General features: G+C 47.1%; 2 protein-coding genes, 1 non-coding gene and 1 pseudogene across 10 annotated transcripts in view; 2 read left to right on the top strand and 2 right to left on the bottom strand.

Annotated features, from left to right (window-relative positions):
- Positions 1-20572, bottom strand: part of SNAP47 (synaptosome associated protein 47) — a 47160-nt gene extending 26588 nt beyond the window's left edge. Inside the window, exons 1-2 of one of the 6 annotated variants that reach the window (XM_036450125.2) lie at positions 20144-20572; positions 11470-12008 (exon numbers count right to left, since the gene is read on the bottom strand). In XM_036450125.2, the coding sequence (XP_036306018.2) occupies positions 11470-11969 (500 nt within the window). In that variant the 5' untranslated portion in view covers positions 11970-12008; positions 20144-20572. The other 5 variants (XM_045585959.1, XM_036450127.2, XM_036450126.2 and 2 more) reach the window with 5 other exon arrangements.
- Positions 12578-14149, top strand: LOC118726142 (annotated as a pseudogene).
- LOC118726211 lies at positions 19037-19139 on the bottom strand. The gene has a single exon (XR_004990240.1). It is a non-coding gene; the product is annotated as a small nucleolar RNA U13 (small nucleolar RNA).
- A 122-nt stretch (positions 20573-20694) lies between the features above and the next one.
- JMJD4 (jumonji domain containing 4) lies at positions 20695-25394 on the top strand. 3 transcript variants are annotated; one of them, XM_036450029.2, is made up of 6 exons: positions 20695-21038; positions 21297-21462; positions 23330-23455; positions 23798-24044; positions 24521-24619; positions 24994-25394. In XM_036450029.2, exons 1-6 carry the CDS (start codon positions 20774-20776, stop codon positions 25291-25293), a joined length of 1203 nt encoding a protein of 400 aa, XP_036305922.1. In that variant the 5' UTR covers positions 20695-20773; the 3' UTR covers positions 25294-25394. The 3 variants fall into 3 exon arrangements, with proteins under 3 accessions (XP_036305922.1, XP_036305921.1, XP_036305924.1); XM_036450028.2 differs by having other exon boundaries at positions 20696-21038; positions 24521-24667; XM_036450031.2 differs by lacking the exon at positions 23330-23455 and having other exon boundaries at positions 20696-21038; positions 24521-24667.
- Positions 25395-25986: the final 592 nt, after the last annotated feature.

Genomic DNA, 25986 nt, shown 5'->3' with positions numbered 1-25986 from the left:
AAGTATGGAAAATTTCTAGTTCAATTCCCAGTTCATTCCCAGTCAGGGCACATGCCCGGTGGTAGGCTCAGTTTCCCAGTGTGGGACGTGCAGGAGGCAGGTGATCAATGATTCTCTCTCATCATTGATGTTTCTATCTTTCTATCCCTCTCCCTTCCTCTCTGAAATCAACAAAAATATATTTTTAAAAAAATAGCTCACAAAGAAATTGAATCTGTAATTAAAGAGCTTTCCACAGAGGGTGAGAGTGAGCTATGGTTTAGGTGGCTTCACTGATGAGTTCTGTAAACATATAGAAAAAAATAATAATCATATACCAACTCTTTCAAAAACTAGAGCAAAAAGTGAATGCTTTGCCCATTCAGTTCACAAGACCACTCTAATTCTTACTCCCAAACCTGGTAAGGACATTAAAAGAAAACAAGAAGATAGCAATGTCCCTCAGTAACACAGATGCAGAATTCCTTATGAAAATATCAGTAAATCAAATCTAACAATATATAAAAAATACTACCTAATGATTAAGTGGTATTAATCCCAGGATACTGATATTGGTTTAACATACACAAATTAATCATTGTATCTCACTGGTGGAAAACCAGAGGGAAAACTAAGAGTTTCACAAAAGATGCAGGAAAGGAATCTGTGCCACCCTCCTGCTGATCTGTGATCCAGTCATTACAGGTCGGTCATTAGCTTCATAGTGTTAACGACCATTTGCATATTATATCTTTATTACATAGGGTATTTGTTTGTTTGTTGGAAAATATACTTAAATCTTTAAGAAAAAAAGACATTTTTAAAAGAGCTTTGATTGGAGATATAACCGTTCTGGGCTCCCAGTCCACATCAAAGACCAACAATATATATTTTAAATGCCAACTTTTATAACAAAAAAAGATATGAGGAAACCAAAATGTGACCTATACACAGGGAGGGGGACCCACAAAAAAGCTAAACAATCAATAAAATCCATTTTGAAAGCGTTCATATAGTGTAATTAACAGATAAAGATTCAAAACACTTATAAATATTCAAGGAATTAAAGGAAATCAAGTTAAAAAGCTATGATGATGATGATTCATCAAATAGAGCCTATTAATAGAGGGAAATTATATAAAAGGAATCGAATGAAAATCCTAAAATTAAAAAGTTACAATAACCCAACAGAGAGTCCAGGAGCACATGGTTTTAGTGGTGAGTTCTACAAAACATTTAAAGAAGAATTAATACCAATTCCTATCAAACTTTACCAAAGCTAGAAGAGGAGAAAGCAATTTCAAACACATTTCATAAGGTCAGCATTACCTTGACACTAAAATTAAACAAGGCTACAACAAGAAAAGAAATTTTTAAGCAAATATTCCAGGTGAACACAGATGTAAAAACCTCAACAAAATATTAGCAAACCAAATTCAACAATATGTAAAAAAGATTATATACCATGACTAAGTAAGATTTATTCCAAGACGCAATGATAGTTTGACAACCAAAAACCAATCAATGTGACATGTACCGTGTTAACAAAATAAATAATAAAAATCATATGATCAACACAATAGATGACAAATTATCAACGAAGTGGCTATGGAAGGTTTGTACTTCTACATATTAAAGGCCATATATGACAAAAACCACATTTAACATCATAAGCAACAGTAAAAGGCTGAAAGCTTTTCCTATAAGATCAAGAACAAGATAAGTATGAGGTATGAAATATATAAGAAAACTAGGTATTTTTATACATTATAGCAGCGTTTTTCAAGTGTGCCGCGAGATGTTGCCTGGTGTGCCGTAGGTGCAGACAAGACAAGAATTTTATAATTTTTCACTATTTTGTTTACTTAATATTTCATAATAAAGTAATTATAAAATACTTTCTTTGTGTTTATTTGATTCCTATTCAAGAGAATTACTTTATATATAGTCAATATAGGCACAGAGTTAAATTTTTTAACATTTTCTAATGGTGGTGTGCCTCGTGATTTTTTTCATGAAACAAGTGTGCCTTTGCCCAAAAAAGGTTGAAAAACACTGCATTATAGTATTGGAAGTCCTAGCCACAGCAATCAGACAAGAAAAAGAAATAAAGAGCATCCAAACTGAAAAGGAAGAAGTAAAACTTTTTATTTGCAGATGACATGACATTATATATAAAACCCCAAAGACTTCAACAAAAAACTGTTAGAATAAACAATTTCAGTAAAGTTGCAGGATACAAATTAATATATAAAAATCAGTTGTTTCTATACACTAATATCAACTATCAGAAAAAGAAATTAAGAAAACAATCCCATTTACTATTAAATAAAAAATAATAAAACACCTAAGAATAAATTTAACCAAGGAAATGTAACACCTGTACAATCAAGACAATAACACACTGAATATAAAGATAAATGTAAAGATATTCTGTGCTCATGGGATTAAAGAAAACAGTAGTTCTGCTCTTATCTGCTCTGATCACTGCAGAAATTTCCTTTCTGCAGTGATCAAAAATGAACATTCATGAGTTTTAACCTGTATGCCAGACAACTGGATATGCCCTCAGCTTTATAATAGATCTCTAATTGGTAAATCTAAGCTGTAAAGGAGGATGAGGTTAAAAATAGTGACAGAGTAATTCGATGCTGCAGAGACACGATCCCAGGACCAAACTGGAATTACAAATAAAATACAGAAAAACTTCCTGAATAATTAAAGGAAGACTCATTGGAGGTTAACCCTGATAACCAAAGACTGAAAGTGGAGGCTGCATAGAGACTGGTAGGTGGAACAGATCATAGCTGGGGTGGTGCACTGAGAACTCTGGGATCTGATCCCTAATCTGAGCCCCCCAGTAGAAAACCAGAACTGAGAAGGGTAGCCACATAGCATCTAGCTGTGAAAAGCAGCAGGGTTGCTATCTGCCAGGGAGAGACAGCTGGAAATTCAGATACCCACTCAAAGGGCCAATGCACAAAATCCCTGTGGAGCCACTCACCTTGTGCTCCAGCAGAGTGAACTGGAGCTGTGTGAGCAGAAGCCAGGATCAGAGACTGTGGGGTTAGAGCTCTGAAGGCAGAAACCCAGGTTTCCAACACTGAGTCATTCTCTTATGCTGCAAAGGCCATCCTCATGCAGACATTGGCTATAAAGGCAGCCTTGCCTGAGGGGAAAACAGTTGACACACCCTATTGGAAAACACCTTGCCCTTATTGGGGAGTTAAGGAGGCCCATTAAGAGACCAAGAATAACAATTAGCCTCCAGGCAAAAGCAATTGCCCAACCTCATAGAAAACAACTCTTGCGGCACCCATGAATTATTGCCTGAGGGCAATTCAAAAAAAGAAAATCCTATCAGTTGAAGGTGGTCTCCGGAGGCTTTGAGTTTTTGACTGATCTAATTAGTCAGAAATAGCATTTGACACTGTCCTGCACTAGAGATTGAGAGGAGAAGCAGATCTACCTAATACATTGTCACAAACAGGCAGCCAAAATGAGGGTACGAAGAAACACCCCCATATTGAAAGAACAAGAGAATTCTCCAGAAGAAGAGATAAATAAAATGGAGAAAGAAACTTATCAGATATAGAGTTCAGAATAATGATGGAAAAGATGCCCAACTGCATGAGGAAAAATACTGTCACTATGAAAACAGAAATTAAGAATGACACAGCACAAGTAAAGAACACTTTGGAAAGAATACACAACAGATTAGGGGAAGTTGAGGATTGAATCAGTGAATTAGGACACGGGGTTGAAATAATCACTCAGAGAACCAAAGAGAAAAAACAATTGAGAAATGGAAGACAGCTTAAGGGAGCTGAGGGACAGTGTAAAATAATAATAATCCTAATATATAAAAAGCAAGGGGCCATCATGACTGAAACAACCAGACAGATGATCCAACAACAGGCTGTGTGAGGCAAGCAGGCAGAGGCAGTTACGGTGATCAGGCTGGCGACGAGGGGAGGGGTGGGGGGGCAGTTAGGGGCAATCAGGCAGGCAGGTAGGTGAGCAGTTAGGAGCCAGTGGTCCCAGATTGTGAGAGGGATGCCCAACTGCCGATTTAGACCCAATCCCTGAGATCAGGCCTAAACTGGCAGTTGGACATCCTCCAAGGGGTCCTAGATTGGAGAGGGTGCAGGCTGGGCTGAGGGGACCCTCCCCCCTGCACAAATTTCGTGCACCGGGACTCTAGTCTATAATAATACAAGTGTAATATGCTAATTAGACCAGACGTCCTTCTGGACAACCTTCTGGACAAAGCTGGGACTGCGAGGGAAGCCTGAGCCCTGAGTGCTGGCAGCTGGAGGGAAGCCTGGGTCCTGGGTGCTAGAGGAAAGCTGGTGCTGGCAGCTGGGGAAGGAAACTTACTCTTGCACAAATTTTGTGCATCGGGCCTCTAGTATTCACATAATAGGGGTGCCAGAAGAAGCAGAAAGGGACAGAGAACCTGTGTGAATAAATAACGGCACAAAACTTACCTAATCTGGTGAAGGAAAAAGTTCAGGAGGCACAGAACATCCCAAAAAAGAAGAATCCAAACAGGCCCACGTCCAACACATCATAATTAAAATGCCAAAAATTAAAGACAAAGAGAGAACATTAAAGGCAGCAAGAGAAAAGCAACTGTTACTTACAAAGGATTTCCCATAAGGCTGACACAAAATTTCTCATCAGAAACTCTACAGGAAAGAAGAGAATGACATGAAGTACTCAAGGTAATGAATAGCAAGAATCTGAAACCAAGATTACTATACTCAGCAAGCTGTCCACCTCAGAACAAAAGACACACAGTATGAGAGTGGAGGGATAGAAAAAAATTCTCCATGCAAATGGAAAAAAAAAGCTAGGGTATCAAAACTCATATCTGACTAACTTTAAAATATAAGCCTTCATAAGAGATAACAATGGTCACTATATAATAATAAAGGAATATTACCCTGGTAAACTTATGCACCTAAATATATATAAAACTTCTAGGAAACTTTAAGTGAGAGATCAACAAAAATAGTCATAGTAGGGAAATTTAGCACCCTGCTGACCTCACTGGATAGATCTTTCAGGCAAAAAATTAACAAGGAAACAGTGACTAAAGCAGCAGTCACCACCGGTTGGCAACCACTATTCTAAAATATACACTGGATCACATGGATTTAATTGACATTTACAGAACATTTCACCCAAAACTGCTGAATATACATTCTTCTCAAGTGCACATGTAACATTCACAAAGATAGTTCACATGTTAGGACACAAAAGAAGTCTCTACAAGTTCAAGAAGATTGAAATCATATCAAGCATCTTCTCAGATCACAGTGGAATAAAATGAGAAAGCAACAACAGTAAAAACACCAAAAAACATTCAAACACATGGAGGCTAAATAGCATGTTATTAAACAATGAATGGGTTACCAACGAGATCAAGAAACAAAAAACTTCATGGAAACAAATGAAAATGAACACACAACCATCCAAAATCTCTGGGACACAACAAAAGCAGTCCTGAGAGGGAAGTTCATAGCGCTACAGGCCTAAGTCAAAAATCAATAAAAATTAATAATAAATCACTTAAGCCTACAACTTAAAGAAATAGAAAAAGAACAACAAGAAAAGAAGGGAGGAAATAATAAAGACCAGAGCAGAAATAAATGAAAAAGAGACTAAAAGAACAATACAAAAAAATCAATGAAATCAAGAGCTAGTCTTTGAAAGGATTAAAAAAAAAATGGATGAACCATTAGCCAGACTCATCAAGAAACAAAGAGAATAGACCCAAATAAATAAAATCAGAAAAGAACGTAAAGAAGGAACCACCGATACTACAGATACAAAGGATTGTAAGAAAATACTATGACAACTATATGCCCAACAAGCTAGACATGTGGATGAAATAAACAAATTCCTAGAAAAATACAATCTCACAAAACTGAATCAAGAAGAATCAGAAAACCTGAATAGGTCAGTAACAGCTGATGAATAGGAGCAGTAACTAAAAAACGCCCAGCAAAAAGCCCGGGTCCAAAAGGCTTCACATGGGAATTTTACCAAAGAAGAACGAACACCTATACACCTCAAACTATACCAAAAAATCCAAGAGGAAGGAATATTTCCCAACTTCTTTTGTTTTGCGAGGCCAGCATTAGCCCAATTCCAAAAACAGATAAAAATACCTCAAAGAAAGAGAATTATAGACCAATATCCCTGATGAACATAGACGCTAAAATCCTCAACAAAATATTAGCAAATTGGATCCAGCAATATATTAAAAAGATCATACACCATGACCAAATGGGATTTATTCCAGGGATGCAAGGCTGGTACAATATTCCAAATCAATAAATGTGATTAATCACATAAACAAACTGAAAGACAAAAATCACAAGATCGTATCAATACATGCAGAAAAAGCATTTGATAAAATCCAGTACCCTTTTTTAAAAAATATATTTTATTGATTTTTTACAGAGAGGAAGAGAGAGGGATAGAGAGTTAGAAACATCGATGAGAGAGAAACATCGATCAGCTGCCTCTTGCACACCCCCTTACTGGGGATGTGCCCGCAACCAAGGTACATGCCCTTGACTGGAATCGAACCTGGGACCTTTCAGTCCGCAGACCGACACTCTACCGCTGAGCCAAACCGGTTTTGGCACCCCCCCCCCCCCTTTTTTTTTTTTTTTTTTAACAAAAACTCTCAGTAAAGTGGGAATAGAGGTATCATACCTCTACCTAATAAATGTCATATATGACACACCTACAGCCAACATAATACTCAATGGCAAAAACTAAAAGTGTTCCCCTTAAGAACAGGAACCAAGGCAGGAATGTCTGCTTTCACCACTCTTATTCAACAAAGTACTGGAAGACGTAGCCACAGCAATCACATAAGAAAAAGAGATAAAAGGCATCCAAATTGTAAAGGAGAAAGTAAAACTGTCATTATTCACAGATGGAATGATATTGTACCCAGAAAACTCTAAAGTCTCCACCAGGATGTTATTAGATTTAATACATGAATTTGGCAAGATAGCAGGATATAAAATTAATATTCAGAAATCGATGGCATTTTTATACACCAATAACAAACTCTCAGAAGGAGAAATTAAAAAAGCAATCCCATTTACCATTGCAACAGAAAGATACCTAGGAATAAACTTAGCTGAGGAGATAAAAGACCTGTACATGGAAAACTATGACATTGAAAAAAGAAATACAGGAAAATACAAACAAACAGAAATGTATACCAGGTTCATGGATTGGAGGAATTATATAATTAAAATGTCTATACTACACAAAGCAATCTATAGATTCAAAGCCATCCCTATTAAAATACCAACAACATACTTCACAGAACTAGAATACTCCAAAAATTTATATAGAACCATAAAAGACCCCAAATAATTATAGCAATCTTGAAAAAGAAGAAGTTGGAGGGATCACAATACCAGATATCAAGCTAGACTACAAAGCCATTATAACCAAAACAGCCTGGTACTGGTACAAGAACAGGCTTATAGACCAATGAATTAGAACAGAGACCCGATAAATTGACCCACACCATTACAGTCAATTAATATTTGACAAAGGAGGAAAGAACATACAATGGAGTCAAGACAGTTTCTTCAACAAATGGTGCTGGGAAACTGGGCAAACACATGCAAAAAGATGAAACTAGACCACCAATTTACACCCTACACATGAATAAACTCAAGATGGATAAAGACTTAACTGTAAAGCATGAAACCATAAAAATCTTAGAGAACACGAGCAGTAAAATCACAAACATCTCACATAGCAATATGTTTTCAGATATATCCCTTAGGGCAAAGGAAACTAAGGAGAAAATAAACAAATGAGACTGCATCAAAATAAAAAGTGTGTGCACAGCAAAAGAAACCACTATCAAAATGACAAGGAAACCAACTGTATGGGAGAACACATTTGCCAGTGATGCATCCAATTAGGGGTTATAAGGAACTCATATAATTTAGCAAAAGGAAGTCAAACAATCCAATTTAAAAATGAGCAGACAACCTGAATAGACATTTCCCCAAAGAAGACATACAAATGGCCAAGAGACACATGAAAAAATGCTAAAAGTCACTAATTATCAGAGAAATGCAAATCAAAACCACAATGAAATATCACCTCACACATGTCAGAATGGCTACCATAAAAAAATCAACAAACAACAAATGCTGGTGAGGATGTGGAGTTCATTGCTGGTAGGAATGCAGATTGATGCAGCCACTATGGAAAACAGTATAGTTTCCTCAATAAGTTGTAAATAGAATTTCCCTTTGAGATAGCAATCCCACTTCTGGGAATATATCCTAAAAACCCCAAAACACCAATGCACCCCTATGTTCATAGCAACGTTATTTACAACAGCTAAGACTTGGAAACAGCCCAAGTGCCCATCAGTAGATGAATGGATAAAAAAGCTGTGGAACATTTACATAATGCAATACTATGCATCTGTAAAAAAGAGGGATTGCTTATCCTTTGGAACAGCATGTATAGACCTGGAAAATAAAATATTATGCTAAGTAAAATAAGCCAATCTGAGAAAGACAAATATCACATGATCTCTTGTACCAAAACCCATCTTAGTATCTCAGTGCAGGCAGGGGTTTTATAAAGGCACAGAGCACTCACTGCAGCAGCAGGCATGGGAACCTTATGTCTTCTGCTAAGCCTCACTTTACAGAGGTGCAATGTCTCAAACAGGGCTATTCTTCACTGAATTGGTTATTATATAACTAGTGGCCTGGTGCACAAAATTTGTGCACATTAAAAGGGGATTAATTAGAGGAAATATTTTAATATTGCTATTTGCCCTTTCTCTGTAAATATCAATAGAAGTGTCAGAGATGAAAGACTAGTAAAATGCATGTGAAAATCTTCCTTCTGTCAAAGTCTGGGACACATTGTGGAACCCAGAGTCAAGTCCCCACCCACCTGAGGTGCCTCAAAATTGTGTGAGACCCAGACCGAGCCAGCCCCACCCCCGTCAATCCCCGTTGGGCAGGGGATACAGTCTCAGGTCCCCCGTCAATCCCCAACCGGTAGGGGCACAGCCTCAAGTCCTCTGGCCTGGCACTGGGTTGGGGGGAGCGGGGGACGCAGCCCCAGGTCCCCCAGCATACCTGTGGGTCCCCTGGCCCAGTGCCGAGGTAGGCAGAGTGACCTGAGGTCCCCATCAAGCCCTGCCAGAGGGGGGGAGGGGCAGCCTCAGGTCCCCATCAACCTGGTGTGGGGCTCAATCTCAGGTACCCTGTCAAGCCCCGCTGGGAGGAGGGCAGAGCCTAAGGTCCCCTGGCCCAGCACCAGGAGGGGAGCACAGCCTCAGGTCCCTGGCGCCGGGGTGGGGGTCATGGCCTAAGGTCCCTGTCAAGCCCCACCAGGCAGGGGGCACAGGTTCAGGTCATCTGACTTGGCCCAGCGCCATGCAGCCTCAGGTCCCTGCCAATTGCTCCTTAAGGTTCATTATGGGAACTCGGCCTCCCCTGTGGGCGAAGCCATCTTGTGTTATGGAAACCCCACCTCCACTGTGATGGTATGATGGTCAATTTGCATATTCCCTCTTTATTAGATAAGATAATAGAGGCCCGGTGCACTGGTGGGGTCCCTTAGCCTGGCCTATGCCCTCTCAAAATGTGGGACCCCTTGGGGGAGGTAGTAGGGCCAGAAGCAGCAGGTGGCTGGGGAGGAGCCCAAGCCTGGGCTGGGCACCTGCCGCCACCACTGTTCAGTAGTGCTGCCATGGAGGCAGGAGAGGCTCACGCCACCACAGTGCTTGCCAGCTGTGAGCCCGTCATCTGGCACCCAATGGTCAGCTGAGCGACACTACTGCTGTGGGAACGCACTGACCACCAGAGGGCAGCTCCTACATTGAGCATCTGCTCCCTGGTGGTCAGTGCACATCATAGCGACTGATCGACTGGTTGTTCACACACACACACACACACACACACACACACAGAACATATAATAATCTGGCCACTCAGTGTATATCTCTATAATAAAAGGCTAACATGCAAATTGTCCCCTCAACCAGGAGTCTGACCAGCAGGAAGGCTGGCCGACCAACCACCCATGTCCCCTCCACCTGGCCAGGCTGGTTGGACCCCACCCATGCACAAATTCATGCACCGGGCCTCTAATTGAGTGGCCAGATTATTATGCACTCAGCAAACATAATAATCTGGCCACTATATATATATGAATTAATTAGAGGCATGGTACACGGGTGAAGTACATTGGGGTGGCCTTCGGATATCAGGCCCCAACTTGCACCCATAGCCTCACAGCCACACCAGGCACCCCACCTTGGCCTGGCGCTGCCCCCTCACCTGCTGTATCATCCTGCCTGTGGGATGATTGGTCAGGGCCGAGTCCCCCACATGGTTCCCTCAGAGCCTAGGAGCCTGATGGCAGCCCCGCTCCCACAACCACCATTGGTCACCATCTGTGGGATGATGGGCAGGGTGATTGGGCCCCAGCTCACACCTACCTTGGCCTGGTGCCAACCTCACCTGCTCCACCATCCCCCCACAGCCCCGCTCTCATTGGGGTCCATGGGGCGGGCAGCACTTCAACTGCCTCCTGCTGTCAGTGCCGCATCCACCTACACCCACCATGTTTCCACACCATCCTCTGGTGGTCAGCTCATGTCATAGCAAGCAGTCGAACTCCCGGTCTAATGGTGGAACTTCTGGTCAAACAAGGACCCGAAGGTCCTTTATAATAAAAGCCTAATTGCAAATTGACCAAACAGCAGAACAACCACCAGGGGGCAGACATTCAACACAGGAGCTGCCCCCAGCCCATGGACCCCAGATTGTCCCCAGTCACCCCACAGATTGGCCCTGATCGCTGGCCAGGCCTAGGTACCCTACCTGTGCACAAATTTCGTACTCCGGGCCTCTAGTAATAATATAATAATGTAAAGATATTATTTTTTAAATGTCACATTACTAAGTCATGAGTTTATTATTTTACTCTTTAAACAATAATACTTTTAGTTTTTTTTGTTTTAAAAAACATGGTTAATAGAACATAACCCACAGAAACAAAACCTCTTTGGGGCCTCAATTTTTAAGAGAGTAGAAGAGCCTCAAGACCAAGTTTTGAGAGTTGCTGGTCCAGCAGCTCAGGTGGTAACTTCTGGAGCCAAAATGCTTCTGTTGAAAACTGGCTGCTCCACAGCTATATAAAAAAAATAAACTGTTAATAAACCTAGTGTGTGTGATCTCAAATTCTTTGGCCTCTCAGACTCAGTTTCTCTCTCTTCTTGGCTTATCTGGTGATTGAATGACGTATCCTCATTAAAGACTTACACTAAATCTGGCAACAGTTCTTTTACTGTCTATATGCCCAGAGCATCCAGCCCAGCATAACTGTTTCCTGAATGTGTATTAAATATGGGATATGGAAGACACCAAAAGAGCAGCTTATGGTTGCAGTACTTTTCTCTACCTGTCAGCCACATCCAGGTCAGACTCCATATTGTCCAGGCTGCTCGTTATGCTGTCCAGCTGCTCACCCTGGTAGTGTAGGACTCTGGCTGCATCTTCTAGACGCTTCTGGGAACATGCCATGAGACCAGTCAGCTCCTTCCCCTTGGTCATGGTGGAAGATGATGCCTCCACAGCAGCTCCTGGCTGAGACAGCAGCAACTCTCTCCAGAAGTGTTCGATGATATGGAAAACAACATTCCTACTAGGCTGCAAGGAACTGAACCAGTGCTTGACATGGTCCTTTTCCAGGATGGTGACAGAACTGAAGATAAAATTAGAAGCTTCTTTCTTGATCTCAATTATATCAGCAAGAGGAAAGCTGACAAGAAAGTCTCCAGTTTTATCAGTCAGAAATTTTAGTGAGAGTGAAGTTAACCAAAGTTTTCCAGGAACCCATCGCTTCTCAAGTTCCAAATAATAGGAGCATGGCCAGGTGTGAACGCAGAGGTCTCTGCTCATCTGGTTCCTGGGTCAGTCTCCACCAAGGCCAAGACCACTCTGCTCTGGAGGAAAAGGGACAAATTAGTGGGTATGTTGGGCTAAAATGTGTCATTACACTTGACCTAGAGACACTAGGACATCAATGGCGAAAGAATAGCTTGGATTCAGAACAAACCTAAGACACCAGCACATAACAGGATCCTTGCCTAGCAAGAGCTCTCACACATGTGATGAAGTCTTTGTCCTACTTAGCAGAGAGGACATGGCCCCGTCTCAGACTTGTATTCTTCCGAAAGCCCCAGGGTCCCTGAGCTCTATGCCCACCAGAACACCCCCCACTCAGACCAGAGTCCAGAGCTGATGTAAGTGAAGGAAGAAAACTGCTGGAAACCACTATGCCAAGAGGTGTGAGGACCTCTATCACTACACATTCTTTACAAGTTTCTAACCTAAAGAAGAGTCTCCATTTGAAATTTTTATAAACTTAATTTCACAGAGAAAATATTAAACTGATAAGAACAAATACTACAAAAATCCAAAAAGTGATCACAGAGAAAATAATCTGACAAACTTTTCCACTCTTATAACCCCAAATAGTTTTTATAGAGTTCCATACAATCACGGATATGTGTATACTTATAGTTTTACTAGAGGCCCGGTGCACGAAATTTGTGCACAGGTGAGTTCCTTAGGCATGGCCAGCGATCGAAGCACAAGTGTCTGGCATGGAAGGGCAGGTCCCAGCTGACCTTTGGGCCCTGGACAGCAACTGGGCCCCTGGGTCCTCATGTACTCCCCTCTGCCTGAGTCATCAGGCCCCCCTGCCACCATTGCTGGTCGTCTGCGGGGCAATCAGGCCCCACTTGCACCCACCTTGGCCTGGCACTGCCCGCTCACCTGCTCCACCATCCCGCCAGAGTCCTGCTCTCATTGGGGCCCATTGGGGTTGACAGTGCCTCCACTGCCACCTGCTGCCAGTGTCCTCATTGCCAACACTCGCCATGTTTCACACCACTCCCTGTTGGTCAGCACACATCATAGGGAGTGGTCGAACTCCCAGTCAAGGGGGCAATTTGCATATTAAGCTTTTATTATCCTATATAATAAAGAGTTAATATGCAAATTGACCATCACTCCAACACACAAGATGACCACCCCAATGTGGATACAAGATTGCTGCCACAAGATGGCCTGCAGGGGAGGGCAGTTGTGGGCAATCAGGCCAGTAGAGGAGGGCAGTTGGGAGGGGTACAGGTGGACCTAAACAGTATGGAAGACTTTCTCCAGAGCTCAGGGCCATGGAAATACTTCCTAAATACATGCAGAACAGACTGCCCTATAAAGACCAATGCCGAGATGGTCCTGGCCCTCAAGATGTTGAATGGGAAGAACAGTATGGAGTAGAAGATACCTACCGAGTACAAAATATCTCACCGGCAATATCACTGAGGCAAAAGACACAATATACATAACCAACATGTATGTATATGGAAGATAAAGGACACTCCGCCTAATAATTTACCTTTGTTCATGGGAAATGCCTACATTGCGGCTTCTCGAAGCTTTGTCCAACAGGTCTTCAAGAACCCCAAAGCCTGGCAACTGATTGAGTGGGTAAGGTAACTATAGCCCCAATGAACACTGGACCACGCTTCAGTGTGCCCCATGGATGCCTGGTTCTGTTCCCTACCACCCCAAGTTTCACATGTCAGACATGGCTGCCATTGCCAGGCTGGTAAAGTGGCAGGGTCATGAAGGAGACATCAGCATGGGGCACCTTATGCACCTTGCTCTGGAACCCACCAGCGGTCTATCTGTATTTATGGCATTGGGGACCTTCATTGGGTTCTTCAGAACCATCACCTATTAGCCAACAAATTTAACCGAAGGTGGATGATAATGTTCTTAAGCTTAGAATACTTACGGTATAAGGCTATCTGCAGACTGAACTCTGAGATACACTGAGAACTGCTATCTCAGATTGAAATGCGGGACAAGAATATGTGCAAACATGCCCAGAATGTGCTGGGACAGTGTGGGGTGGGAGACCAGGTCTCTGGAATCTATGGCATCCCGCAGGGTTAGGGTGCTGCTATTGGAGTGTGGGTAAGTATAATAGATCTGCTGCCTTGCAAATTGCTATCCCGGATGAACACTAACTTAGCTCTCCCCATTCCCAGTAGCCTCTCCTCTGACTTTCTCACAGAGTGAGCTAGCTATTTGGGAGAGCTAGGGAGGGAAGTGTGACAGGGGACCCTGGACTTTAGTTGAATGCTTGGTGTCCAGCTTTTCTATTATATGGAGATGCCATTCCTAATAATTCTAGGCTCGGTAGTGGGGAGGGGAGTTTGATGGAAAGAAGGCCTTCTTTTATACTATTAACTTAAAAATAAATAGCTCCTGATTCAAACTTCTACCTCTGCTTTCTGTTTGGGAAGCCAGAAATAAGACAAAAGTGTAATACTTTTTTTCATTACTATTGGTGGCATTTAAAATCCCTCGTGGCTGGGCAGACTCCCCATTATTCCAAAATGATCATGGCAGGCTGTATAAATAGCAAATTCAAAAAAAAAAAATGTAGAGGTACGGAGCTGATGCTTTCATTGTTGAAAGCTCTCCTCATGTTGTTTACATTGCCAGATTCATGACTCTTCTGTATGGGAAAAGGCCGGGTGATTTAACCAATCTGACCATTGTATCTTTATGGGGAAATTACAACCCTAATTTATATAGTTGGCTTCACAGCCAAAGCTTAACGTTCTATAACAAAGATAATAGCTAGTTTAGGTAAGGTTATCATATAATATTTTGTCCAAACTGGAACACTTTTACGGGAGGGAAGGCGGCTATACTATTAAAATTATGTGGGAAATAAGAATAAACTACAACTGTATAGCTAAACCAGGAAATCGGGTTATTTCCCATTTACTAGTAGGCCTTTTGAGTGAAAACTCTTTTAAGTATGTGAATGAAAGAGTCACTATTTGTGGGTCTCTGGCTTATACATTTCCTCATGAGGAGACAATTACGCACGTGTGTATTTGCCACCACTCCCCCAAAATGTTACCCAGGGAAACAAAGATCTCTGAAGCCCCAGAGATAATTGTCATATTGGTAACACTCTTCTGTGATGGAAAGGGGGTACTACATAAATAGAAGCATATCTTGTTGATCTTCTGCATACAATGTGCTTTAGAAAAGTGATTTAAATACAAATTAGCGTTCGTGGTGTATGGGATACCCAGAGCAGGACACCTTAACATGGCCTTCCTATAAGATAATGCTCAGCAATAATAATAAAATAAAATAAATGCAGACCGTGAAAAATAAATAAATAAATAAATAAATACAAATTAATTTGTGTAATTTGGGGAAAAAAACAAAAAACAAACAAACAAAAACAGACAACAGGGAGAACCAAGATGGTGGCATAGGTAAACGCCTGGACTTTCCGCCTACCACAATCACATCAAAATTACAACTAAAATACAGAACCACCATCATTCAGAACCATTTGAAAGCTGGCTGAATGGAAGTTCTACAACTAGAGAAGAAAAGAAGAAAGCACATCGAGACTGGTAAGAGGGGCAGAGACAAGGCTGGCCTGACACCCACATGTGACTTTATTTTAATCTGTAGGGAGATCATCTCTGCAAAGGCCATCAGTGAGACCAGGGGATCCCAGCTGCAACCAGAACGCCAGCCCCAGGTTCCAGAGCTGGGAAGAGAAGTCCAGGAACTTCAGGCTGAGTGAGATGGAGGCTGTGGGAGAACCACGTGTTCCTTTTAAGAGGCCAGCACACAAACTTACTTAGAGTTGATCCCTCTGAGCTCCAGACTGGGAGACTTTGGGAAACCCAAACACATAAGGGGAAGAACTGTAGAATCTGGCATTGGGGCAGGAACTCGAGGGTGGCTTTCTCCCAGATGGGGGTGCTTCCAGAGGTCATTGTTCCTGTGCTGGGTCCACCCCATTGCAGAGATGGCTGGCAGCCATATCTGAGTTTCCATCAGTGTGACTCACACTTCTCACACTTCACTGAACCCTGGAGATTCCCTGAGGCCCCACCCTAGCCAATTTGCAGCCCCACCCAAGCTGTTTGTAGCAGCTTTTCCATAAGAATGGCCTGTCTGGCTCAGACTTTGCTAAAATCTCTCAAACAAACTGCAACTGGCATCAGCATGTCCCAATAAAAGGCCCAAGACCCAGCACTAACAAAAGTCTGCCTTGCTTCACAGCTGGGCCTCATCTGGCCATTTCCAAACCCAATACAAATAGTAGCTGTCTGTGGATCTCTCTGTAGCTCCTGCTGGGTAGCCCCAGACAGTGGCTGACTTTGCACATCTCTGGAGGACCTAAAGCCAGTGCATAGCTTCACACCCTAACAGATTACAACTCTACACATCCACAAGCTATCAAGGGGCTGACTCAATGAGCACCACTGAAGCAAGTCCTGCTCCATAGGAGTGTCTCCTGCACAGCAGCTCTTCCATTGTAGTCACAGCTGGTCTTCAGAGCCAACTGGCCTGGAGGTCAACTCCTCCCAGTGACCCAACAGCAATCAAAGCTCAACTACATAACAAGACTGCCCACACAGGGGTATACCTAGAGTGCCCAGCTCAGGTGAGGCTGAGCCACTGGGCCCTACAGGACACCTAATACACAAAGCCACTCTAAGAATTCTAAGAGACATTTCAGCTCTGCCTAATACATAGACATTTCAGCCCACCCTAATACAGGGAAGCAGCCAAAATTTGGAAACAAAGAAACATGTTACAAATGAAAGAAATGGAAGCAAACAAACTAATGGATACAGAGTTCCAAGCAATGGTTATAAGGTTACTCACGTATCTTAATGAGAGCTTCAAGGGACTCAAAGAGAGCTTCAAAGGACTTAGTGAGACTTTCAAGGATCTTAATGAGAATGTCAAAGACAGGTGAGGATGCACGGCATGCTCACAACCCTGGTCGACCCTGAACCTGCTGCTCCAGGACACTGAATGGCCTCTGCCCCAGTGACATCATCTCTCCCAAATTGGAGCCTCATCATGGAGCCCTCATCATCTACAGCACTCACCACAACTCCTAAGAGCCTATCAATGTGCTCACATGAGGGACAACTGGGTCTGCATCCTGGAGAAGCAAACATCATGCGGAGAGTGCCTTGTGCACAGTGCCAGCACATCCAGGCTCCCAGGGAGTATCTGCTGAGTGAATCCCATGCCATGTGGAAACATCAACTGTCCACTGTGGACTGCTTTCCTCCTTCATGTGCTGATGCTGGTCCGACATATGCTGAGTTCTGGAGTCCTTACTTGGTCCTCACCCGCTATAATCTAGAACCTACATCTTCTAGTGAAAGACCTACAGACTTGCATGGACCCTGAAAATAGAGCTGAAATGGGAAGGGAAGGTCATGGCAAGGCTCCCCGAGGATGTCCAGAGCTCATCAGCAGAGTGATGCTCTAGGTTACTGAACCATACTTAGGATGCACGGCATGTAGTATAACATCTCTTTCAGCTCTTGCATCAGAACTGTGCCTACAGTGAAAAAGTATCAAGTAAACACCTATTTTTAGTTAAATTTCCAGAGTAACAGAACTAGCAACATTTTACACACCTTCCAATAACTCCTGACCACAAGAAGGCTTAGAGTCTGAACAGTGGGAGCAGTGTCTCCAGGTGCCATGGCCAGCCTTTTCCATTACCTTCATCTCCTGCTCCTCAGAGGCACCCACTTTCAACCTGGGAGTTCCAAGTGCTGTTTGGATGTTTTACTGTAGCAGCATGGCGTATTCACAGGGCGCGCCCCGTCTTTCTAGCTCCTTGGAGTAAATAGGACTTTATGTAATTCCCACTGCATTTCCTACAAAAGTAAGCACTACAGAGTGCTTGCTTTTAAACTCCCTCCTGCTGTTTTCTCGCTGACCCTCTGAGGGGTGTGTCACAGGGAAGTACCCACCCCCGGGGATATGACTCCCCAGGATGTGACCACAGTATGTCTGAGTGGGGCCCAAGCATGTACATTTCTCACCAGTTCCAGGTGATGCCAAGGCTGCCGTCTAGTGGCCTCTGAGGGACACTAACTTGCTCTCACTGGTTCTGTTGAGACTCAGTGGTGGTGACACTGCTCGTGCCAGAAGGTCACCGTGTGGGCTAAGGGAAATACAACACAAATGCCTGGAACAGCCAATGCTCAAAAAAGGGCCCATCTCCTACCTTGAGGGACAATACCAGGGAGCCTGTGGACCTGCTGGTGCAAAGCTTCCACTTTTTTAGGAAATTTACTCTCAACCACACACCTTCAGGAGCTGGAGTGCTCCCAGGCAATACCCAACTGAATTTCATTCTTCCATGGGGCAAACTTGGACCCATATTTCCCAAATCTTTATACTACTATACTTATGAATACTTTGCTCCTCTGCCCCTTCAGAGATCCACAACTGTGGGTGTACAGGGAAGGAGAGAATACAATGGAATAACTGATCCATATCTGTGTTATGCCCAAGTGTCTTAAACCCCAAAGACTACCAGGGAGCCGAATCCGATGCAATTGCAGAAAGCCTGTATTTATTTCGGACTAGTCCGAGCTCAGTCTCACTTACACCAACAAGGGCATGGGGAGAAAGAGGAAGAACTTAACATATTATATCAATGGGTTTTATAGGGAGGGTGGTGCTGCTACCTTAGCTGACCTGATTGGTTGGGTTAGGCCTAGGGTCCATTTACCGGAAGCTGGACCCGCCCCACCCTGCCCTCTCACCCCGCCTGCCCTCTTACCCGGCCCTGCCCCCTCACCCCGCCCTGCCCTCTCATCTGGAAGGACAGCTCTACATCAAAACAGAAAACATGGTCCTCTCTGGATGGGGTTATGGGTGACTCTTCTTCTCCATTTAGCCTTCCCCTTGTGTTCTCACTGTCTGCCCCAAACTAACCAGCCTAATGAAGAATGCCATGCCTTAAACACACAGACAGATGGGACAGATGACACAACACCACCCACTGCTCCACTTGCCACACAATATCCACCCCCAGTCCCGTTTCTCCCATGTTCTTTTTTTTTTTTTTTTTTTTTTTTTTTTCACGTCAGACAGGTCATGTGCCAAAGCGTAACAAGGTTAATGGGCGGCACACCTCACACAGCCGCGTGAACACCCAATCATCACGCTTATGAACTCCGAAAGGATCCCCCATGTTCTTTTTTGTTGTTGTTAATCCTCACCCAAGGATATTTTTTCCATTTTTTTTTTTTTAAAGAAAGTAGAAAGGAAGAGGTAGGTGGAAGGGGAGAGGATGGAGAGAAGGAGGGAAGGGGGTGGAGGGAGGGGGAGGGGGAAGGAGGTGGGAGGAAGGAAGCTGGGGAGGAGGGGAGGAGGAGGGAAGGGGGAGAGGAGGGGAGAGGAGGAGAAGGGAAAGGGGAGGTGGAAGGGGAGGAGGAAGGGGGGAAGTGGAAGGGAAGGGGGAGGAGAGTGGAGGAGGAAGGGAGGAAGAAAAGGAGGGAGGATGCATCTTTCCCTCCAGGAAAAGAGATGAGAGAGGTGTTATTTGCTTTTTCTTCAGTCTTACTATGTTGGAAATGTGTGAAGTTCTGTCCAATTCTGTTCTCTCTTGCTGACGCTCCACATACATGTATGAAATCTGACAAGTTCACACAGTAAGGAGTCCGGTTTCTTTCCACGTGGGGGTTTGTGAGGGTAGGACTGATTTCTCCGATATACCGAGACGTGACATGTCACCCCCACCACCTTTCCACTCATGTCCCTCCATTGTAGGCCTGCGGTAAAGGCAAGCTCACATCCCCATCACTGATCACCACACCCTCTTCAGGTCTTCCCATTGCCCCACAATCCCTCCTACCATCTTCCAGGCACCTACCAGCCCCTCCAAGTCCCCGCTCTCTCTCCAGCCCCCCGCCTCCCTCATGCTTCAGGTCTCCCCACCCCCTAGGCTCCCATCATCCCCTCCAGGTCCCCACGGCTCCTCTAGGCCCTTCATCATCCCCTCCAGGTTTCCACCATCACCATGGCCCCCATTATCTCCTCTAGATCCCCACCATCTCCCTTATTCCCCTTAGGCCCCCACTGTCCTCTCCAGGTCCCCAATCATCCCCTTAGCCCTTCACTATCCCCCTGTACCCTACCTTTGGCCCTTCTGTCGTTTTTCTCAGCCCGGCCCACAACCCACCACCTACCGCAGTCCCGGGGGCCCTGGGAAGAGGGGGGTCCTCGCTGCCAGACAGACCAGGGACGACGCGCTCCGGAGTCTCGCTTGAGGCGCGAAGATGAGGAGACTCGGGCGGGCGCGGGGCGGACCCGGAGCCGGTCGGGGTTCGGGGGCTGCCCGGCGGCCGCCGCACCTGCGCCGGGAGGGCCGCGCCGTGCGCATGCGCCCAGGCCGCGCCCGCCGCGCCGGCTCCGGCGGGAACTCCGCCCGGGCGTCTGGGTTCCGCTCGGCGGCGCCCGGCGCTGGTGTGCGCCTCGCGGACTCGTTCCCGCCGCGCGGGTACCCCCGGCTTCTGTGCGGAAGGAGTTGTAAGAAGTGCTTCCCTTCACCTCCGGGGTTCACGCGCAAGGCAGTGGGAGGCCCGAGGCCGGCTTCCGGCTTCCGCCCTCTCCCGGCGGCACCGGCACCGGCACCGGCACTCCGTCCTCCGGAGCTGTTCTCCCGCCCCAGCCCCAGCCCCAGCCCCTCCGCTCTCGGTAGACCCTCTCCTCCCCTCCGGACCCTCCCCTCCTGAAACTTCCCCCTTCTTTCTTTCTCCCCCCCCCCCCCCCCCCTCAGCATCCCCGCACGCGCCCCAGGATGCGGAGCGGGGCCTGGCATGGACCGGGAGACGCGCGAGTTCGCCGAGAGTCATTTCCGAGGCCTCCAGGGGCGCCTCCCCAGCAAGGTCTCTCCGACCCCGGACCGTGTGGACTTTATCGAGAAGCCCGACTCCTTCTCCTACACGGACTTCTTCAAGAGTTACCTGCTCCCCAACGTGCCCTGTGTTTTCTCCAGCGCCTTCACTGAGCACTGGGGCTGCAGGAAGCGCTGGGTGACGCCCAGCGGGAAGCCCGACTTCGACCACCTGCTGCAGAATTATGGTAAGGACGGAGGGCGAGCGCAAGCACAGGACCAGAGCGGAGTCCTCTTACTCTCCTCCTGCCAGTTTCCCTTAGGCCATACCTCCAGGGGCGCAAATGCGGGTAGCCACTGAGGGTTTGGGGAGAAGGCTTGAGTGAGCTCCCAGAGGCATTCATGCGGAGACGACCTGAGCACCGAGCTGGAGGGGTGGACAGGATCGGAGACCATGAAGAAGCTGGAGGACTCGGAAAAGTATGTGCCTGATCCTCCCTTTTCAGGAGATGTAGTTGTGCCTGTTGCAAACTGCGGGGTCCAGGAATACAACTCGAACCCTAAAGAACACATGCCCCTCAAAGATTACATCAGCTACTGGAAAGAGTTCATCCGGGGAGACTACTCCTCTCCACGGGGCTGTCTCTACCTCAAAGACTGGCACCTGTGCAGGTAAAGGTGTGGTGCAATGGCCGCGGCGCTGCTTTTTCCAGACTTGAGTGAGCCCTGGCCGCACACAGGGGATCTCCTCTTTTCCCCGGTTAGGAATTTTAATCCGTACTTTTAAAAAATCCAGCTCTGCGGCACGGGGTGGCCATCCCATGGTGTGCACGCAGTTGGCTGTGGAGAAGCGGGATTGGTGGAGGTGCAGGTGGACTCTGGGAATTACATCTTTGTCACATTTGCTCAGAGCTGAGGGCTCCACTTCCCTCTCACTGGCAGCACCCAGCCTGCCTCCCCCTGCTCAGATGCCCCCCCGGGAATCAGCCTCCCTTTCCAGCCCTCTCTCTCTAGGTCCAGCCTGTTGTGCTGCCAGTCTCCTGACTAGCTGCCTGCCAGGCCCTGCACCCCACTGCTAGGCTCACTCAGGTGCACCTGCTCTTTAAGCTGTGGCCCACCGGCTTAAAACCTTATCGCTGCTGAGCGGCACCAACTCTCTAAAGAGGACTTTCTTTGCTCCCTCCTGCACACTTCCACCTGGGGAGCTCAAACGCTGCTACCCTGAAAACATCTCCCTCTCACTGTGGTGACCACGTTCTGAGGGGGTCTTCTGGTTTTGTTTCCATTTCCCCCACCCAGGCGCATGCTTTCCACCAGCAGAAACCATCCTAATCAGACTCCCCTTAGTTAATTAATGTTGGACAAATGAGTGCACAAATTGAATTCTTGTTTTGCTGATGTGGAAACTCAGGCTCAAAAAGGTAAAATGAGTCTAGAACTCAGGCCCATGTGATTCCAAGACCGCTGCTAGAGTAACGAGGCACGCCAGCGCCAGCCCCCACCCACAGCACCCACAGCATGTCCTCTGTGTTCCTGCCACAGCTCTTTGGATTGGGCATGGAACTTTCTGTGTAGACAGTGGTTAAGGTGTGACCAGACACTGACTTTGGCCCTCAGACACTCATAGGCCCTGATGCTTATGCAGTGTGGGTTTGAGCTTCAGATAAGCAATGGGGGGAAGGTGGGTGTTTGTTGCTTTTTTGGTGTAAATATATCCCAAGTATTGCATGGGGCACACTTGTACTAAAAACTTTATTGTTTGTTTGAAATTAGGTTTTGACCGAGTGTTCTGGCAACAGTAAAATGAAAAGAGCAGAGAGGCCTGGGCTAGGCAGACACAGGAGGCACTGTCTGAGCAGGGCTTGTGAACGGGCAGGAGTCTGGGTGCACAAGGCCTGGTGCTGGGGGAGCTCCAGGTGGTTGGTGGTACTGGGTTCTTCTGGCTGCTGACCAGGCATGATGTGTGAGCCTGCCTGGCATTCTCCCTGAGGCTGGGTTAACATGCTCCTGTGTTTGAGAGCCCATGGTCGGGTTGTGGGATCCACCGGTGGAGTAAGGATTTGAGAGACTGAGGGTGAAGAGGGCCTTGGTGTTCAAGGCAGTCCTTGTGCGAGGGCCTGTGGCCTTGTGTCTGCTCAGCAGAGTCAAGGTCACTGGTGTGGGTGAAAACACCAAAGCAACCCACAAGTTTGGAAAACAGTGTCACTCCATTGATGCATTTAGAACACAACTCTAAAATCCAACAGTCTGAAATCCCAGACCATGTGCCAGAGGGCCCAGGGCACGCGGGTTCTACCTCCATGGGGGGTCTAGCCCTGTCACAGCACCCTCAGCCATCTCATCTACTTACCACCCTGGTTCAGGTATTTGGGCGAGCCCAGCTAGGCTCATCTGATGGTCAGACCGGGGCTGGGTCATCTAAGGTGGCCCCATTCAGCCTGGCAGTTGGTGCTGGCCCTGGAAGGCAGCTCAGGGGCCCTCATATCAGGGTTTGGGAGCGTGGAGATGGCAGCATCCTCATGTCGCTTGCTCTCTGAAGGTACTCCTCTGCAGAGGACTTATTCACCCTGCCCGTGTACTTCTCGTCCGACTGGCTCAACGAGTACTGGGACACCCTGGATGTGGACGACTACCGTTTCATCTACATGGGACCCGCTGGCACCTGGTAACCGTGTGCCCGCTCCCACCACTGCCCTGCACCCTGTCCCTGGCCACTCTCCTGAACCATGCTGCACTCTCTCAGAGCCTCTGGGAGATTACCCTTGGCCAGGCCATGGAGTGAGCTGCCAGGTCTGGCATTTCCAAACCCATTTCCTTCTTTATGACTCTGCTCAGAACTGGTGTCCCTCCTGCGGGATATTCTGAAGTGGGGAAGGTCTGGCTCACCCCTGTGGCTCACAGATAGGTGTGAGAGCTGGGGACCTAGGGCCTCTGAGTGTGGCCAGTCTATTTGGAAGAACCAAAGCCCACACCCAGACCACAAGACACCAACAGGGACTTTCCACAGGTCGCCGTTCCATGCCGACATCCTCCGCTCCTACAGCTGGTCTGTCAACATCTGCGGGAGGAAAAAGTGGCTCTTCTTCCCACCAGGGCAAGAAGAAGCCCTGCGGGATAGCCACGGTGGCCTGCCCTACGATGTGACCGCCCCTGAATTCCTGGAGAGCCACCTGCATCCGGTGCTGGAGGTCACGCAGGAGGCAGGCGAGATGGTGTTTGTGCCCAGCGGGTGGCACCACCAAGTCCACAATCTGGTAGGGTGGGCACACCCCGCTCTATGTGCCCAAGAGGTAGTCCAGGCAGGCACGGAGACATGCCATGGGGTTTACCAGGCTGGCCTTGACCCCCTTTCGCCTGGGCCCCTCAGCCTGCAGACTTTTCCTGATGCTTCCTGAGGAGAGAGGGCTGTGCCGTCCCTGCTGGCTCCACGGTTGGCTCTGCCTCTGGGAGAGCCCCGGTGTGTGACAAGGCCGGCCACGTGTGTAGGCATGTTGACCCCACTCAGCACGGCTAAGGGTTCCCTCCCTTCCACATTACTTTCCCCAGGGGCCCCACCTTGGACTAGCTATGGACTCAGGTGGTCCCAGACTCGGTTCTCTCTTGCCTGCTGACACCCCCAGAGAGATAGGGGGAGCCTTTCTCAGCTGAGGAGGGCTGGGAGGACCTCAGGTCAGGGGAGAGGACACTGCCCTTGGGCTTGTGAGGACAGCCTGCAATCTGCCTCTTCCAGGAGGACACTATCTCCATCAACCACAACTGGATCAATGGCTGTAACCTGGCCAACACTTGGCGTTTCCTGCAGCAGGAGCTGTGTGCTGTGCAGCAGGAGGTCAGCGAGTGGAGGGACACCATGCCAGACTGGCACCACCACTGCCAGGTGGGGTGTTTGGCCCGGACAAGACTGAGGACAGGGAGGGGCCAAGGCATGGGAAGTTGGCGGGAGCTTACCAGAGACAGGGCTGCAGTGGGGGGAGGGGTGGCTATCTGGTCTGCTGGGAAGAGGGTCAGTCTGAGGCTGAGGCAGATCACCGGGGCTCAGACCACTCCATCACTGGCTGGCCCCTGGGTATTTGACTCCATCCTCAATGACTGGTCCATGGCTTTGGATCCAAGGATCCTTTGGATCCTTGGACTCTGTCCACAATCAGCAGAAACTTGCCTAGAGTTGCAGGTGAGCTCATTGGCCTGTCCTCTCTGCTCCAGGTCATCATGAAGTCCTGCTCCGGAATTAATTTTGAAGAATTTTACCACTTCCTCAAGGTCATTGCTGAAAGGAGGCTCCCCTTAGTGAAGAAGATAGGCCCTGGTGAAGTGCGATGCAGTGAGGACTCTGGACTGGGCCCCCAGCATGCCATTTTTGACATCAGCCGGATTGCTGAGGTGCTGGCATCTGTGGTGGTCAACCCCGACTTCCAGAGAGTGGACACGAGCAAGTTTTTGCCGCAGCCTGAGGACCTCCTACAGCAGCTGCAGGAGGCCCTGGCCACCACAGACCCCCTTTAGTGTGTGCCATGAGCGTTAGTTGGCAGCCTGACAAGGACCCTCGAGGCCCTGCTCCAGGGTCCCTTCCAGAAATAAAGCTACATCCTCTGTGTGGGCTGGGACATGTGGCCTCCCAGATATGGTTCCTGCTCTTAAGGGCCTTCTACTCTCCTGGCATCCCAGACTCCAGTGCCTGTCCAGAGGGTCCAGGTTCCTTGTCCTTGTGAGGCCCAGCAGGACTGGGGACTCAGATCTGGGTACGGAGTTGTTGGTAGCTTGGAGCTGTGGCAAGGCTGTGGGTATGCCGGAGTGTGAGCAGCATGTGGCTGATTTTTCTTGGTGTCCCTAGCCCTCCCTTAGCAGAGACCAGCACCAAGCTGTTGGGCTTCGCATCACAGCAGCACAGGGCAATGAATTGTCTCGCAGGCCCACTCCACAATAGCATCACACACACCCCAATTCCACGCCGATTTCTCTGGAAGCAAGCCCCCGGGGGTGGAGTAGAGACTGGGGCCCAAGGCACCTCCATGCTGCCAGGCCTGTATCTCTATCCCACATTCGAACCACTGTTTAAATAGCTCCCTCCTTCCCTCCACTGGCCCCTGGCCCCCTTGGCAAGGTCCTGAGCCAGAGATGTCATACTGGTCTGAGCTCTAGGCCAAGCCTTCAGGTATCACAGGCACTGTATTCAGAGGACACTCAGGCCCCGCTGGC

This window comes from Pipistrellus kuhlii, unplaced genomic scaffold (genome assembly GCF_014108245.1).
Source record: "Pipistrellus kuhlii isolate mPipKuh1 unplaced genomic scaffold, mPipKuh1.p scaffold_m20_p_21, whole genome shotgun sequence".
NCBI lineage: Eukaryota > Metazoa > Chordata > Mammalia > Chiroptera > Vespertilionidae > Pipistrellus > Pipistrellus kuhlii.
The sequence above is the reverse complement of the archived record's forward strand: the minus strand, read 5'-3'. Positions and strand labels throughout refer to the sequence as shown.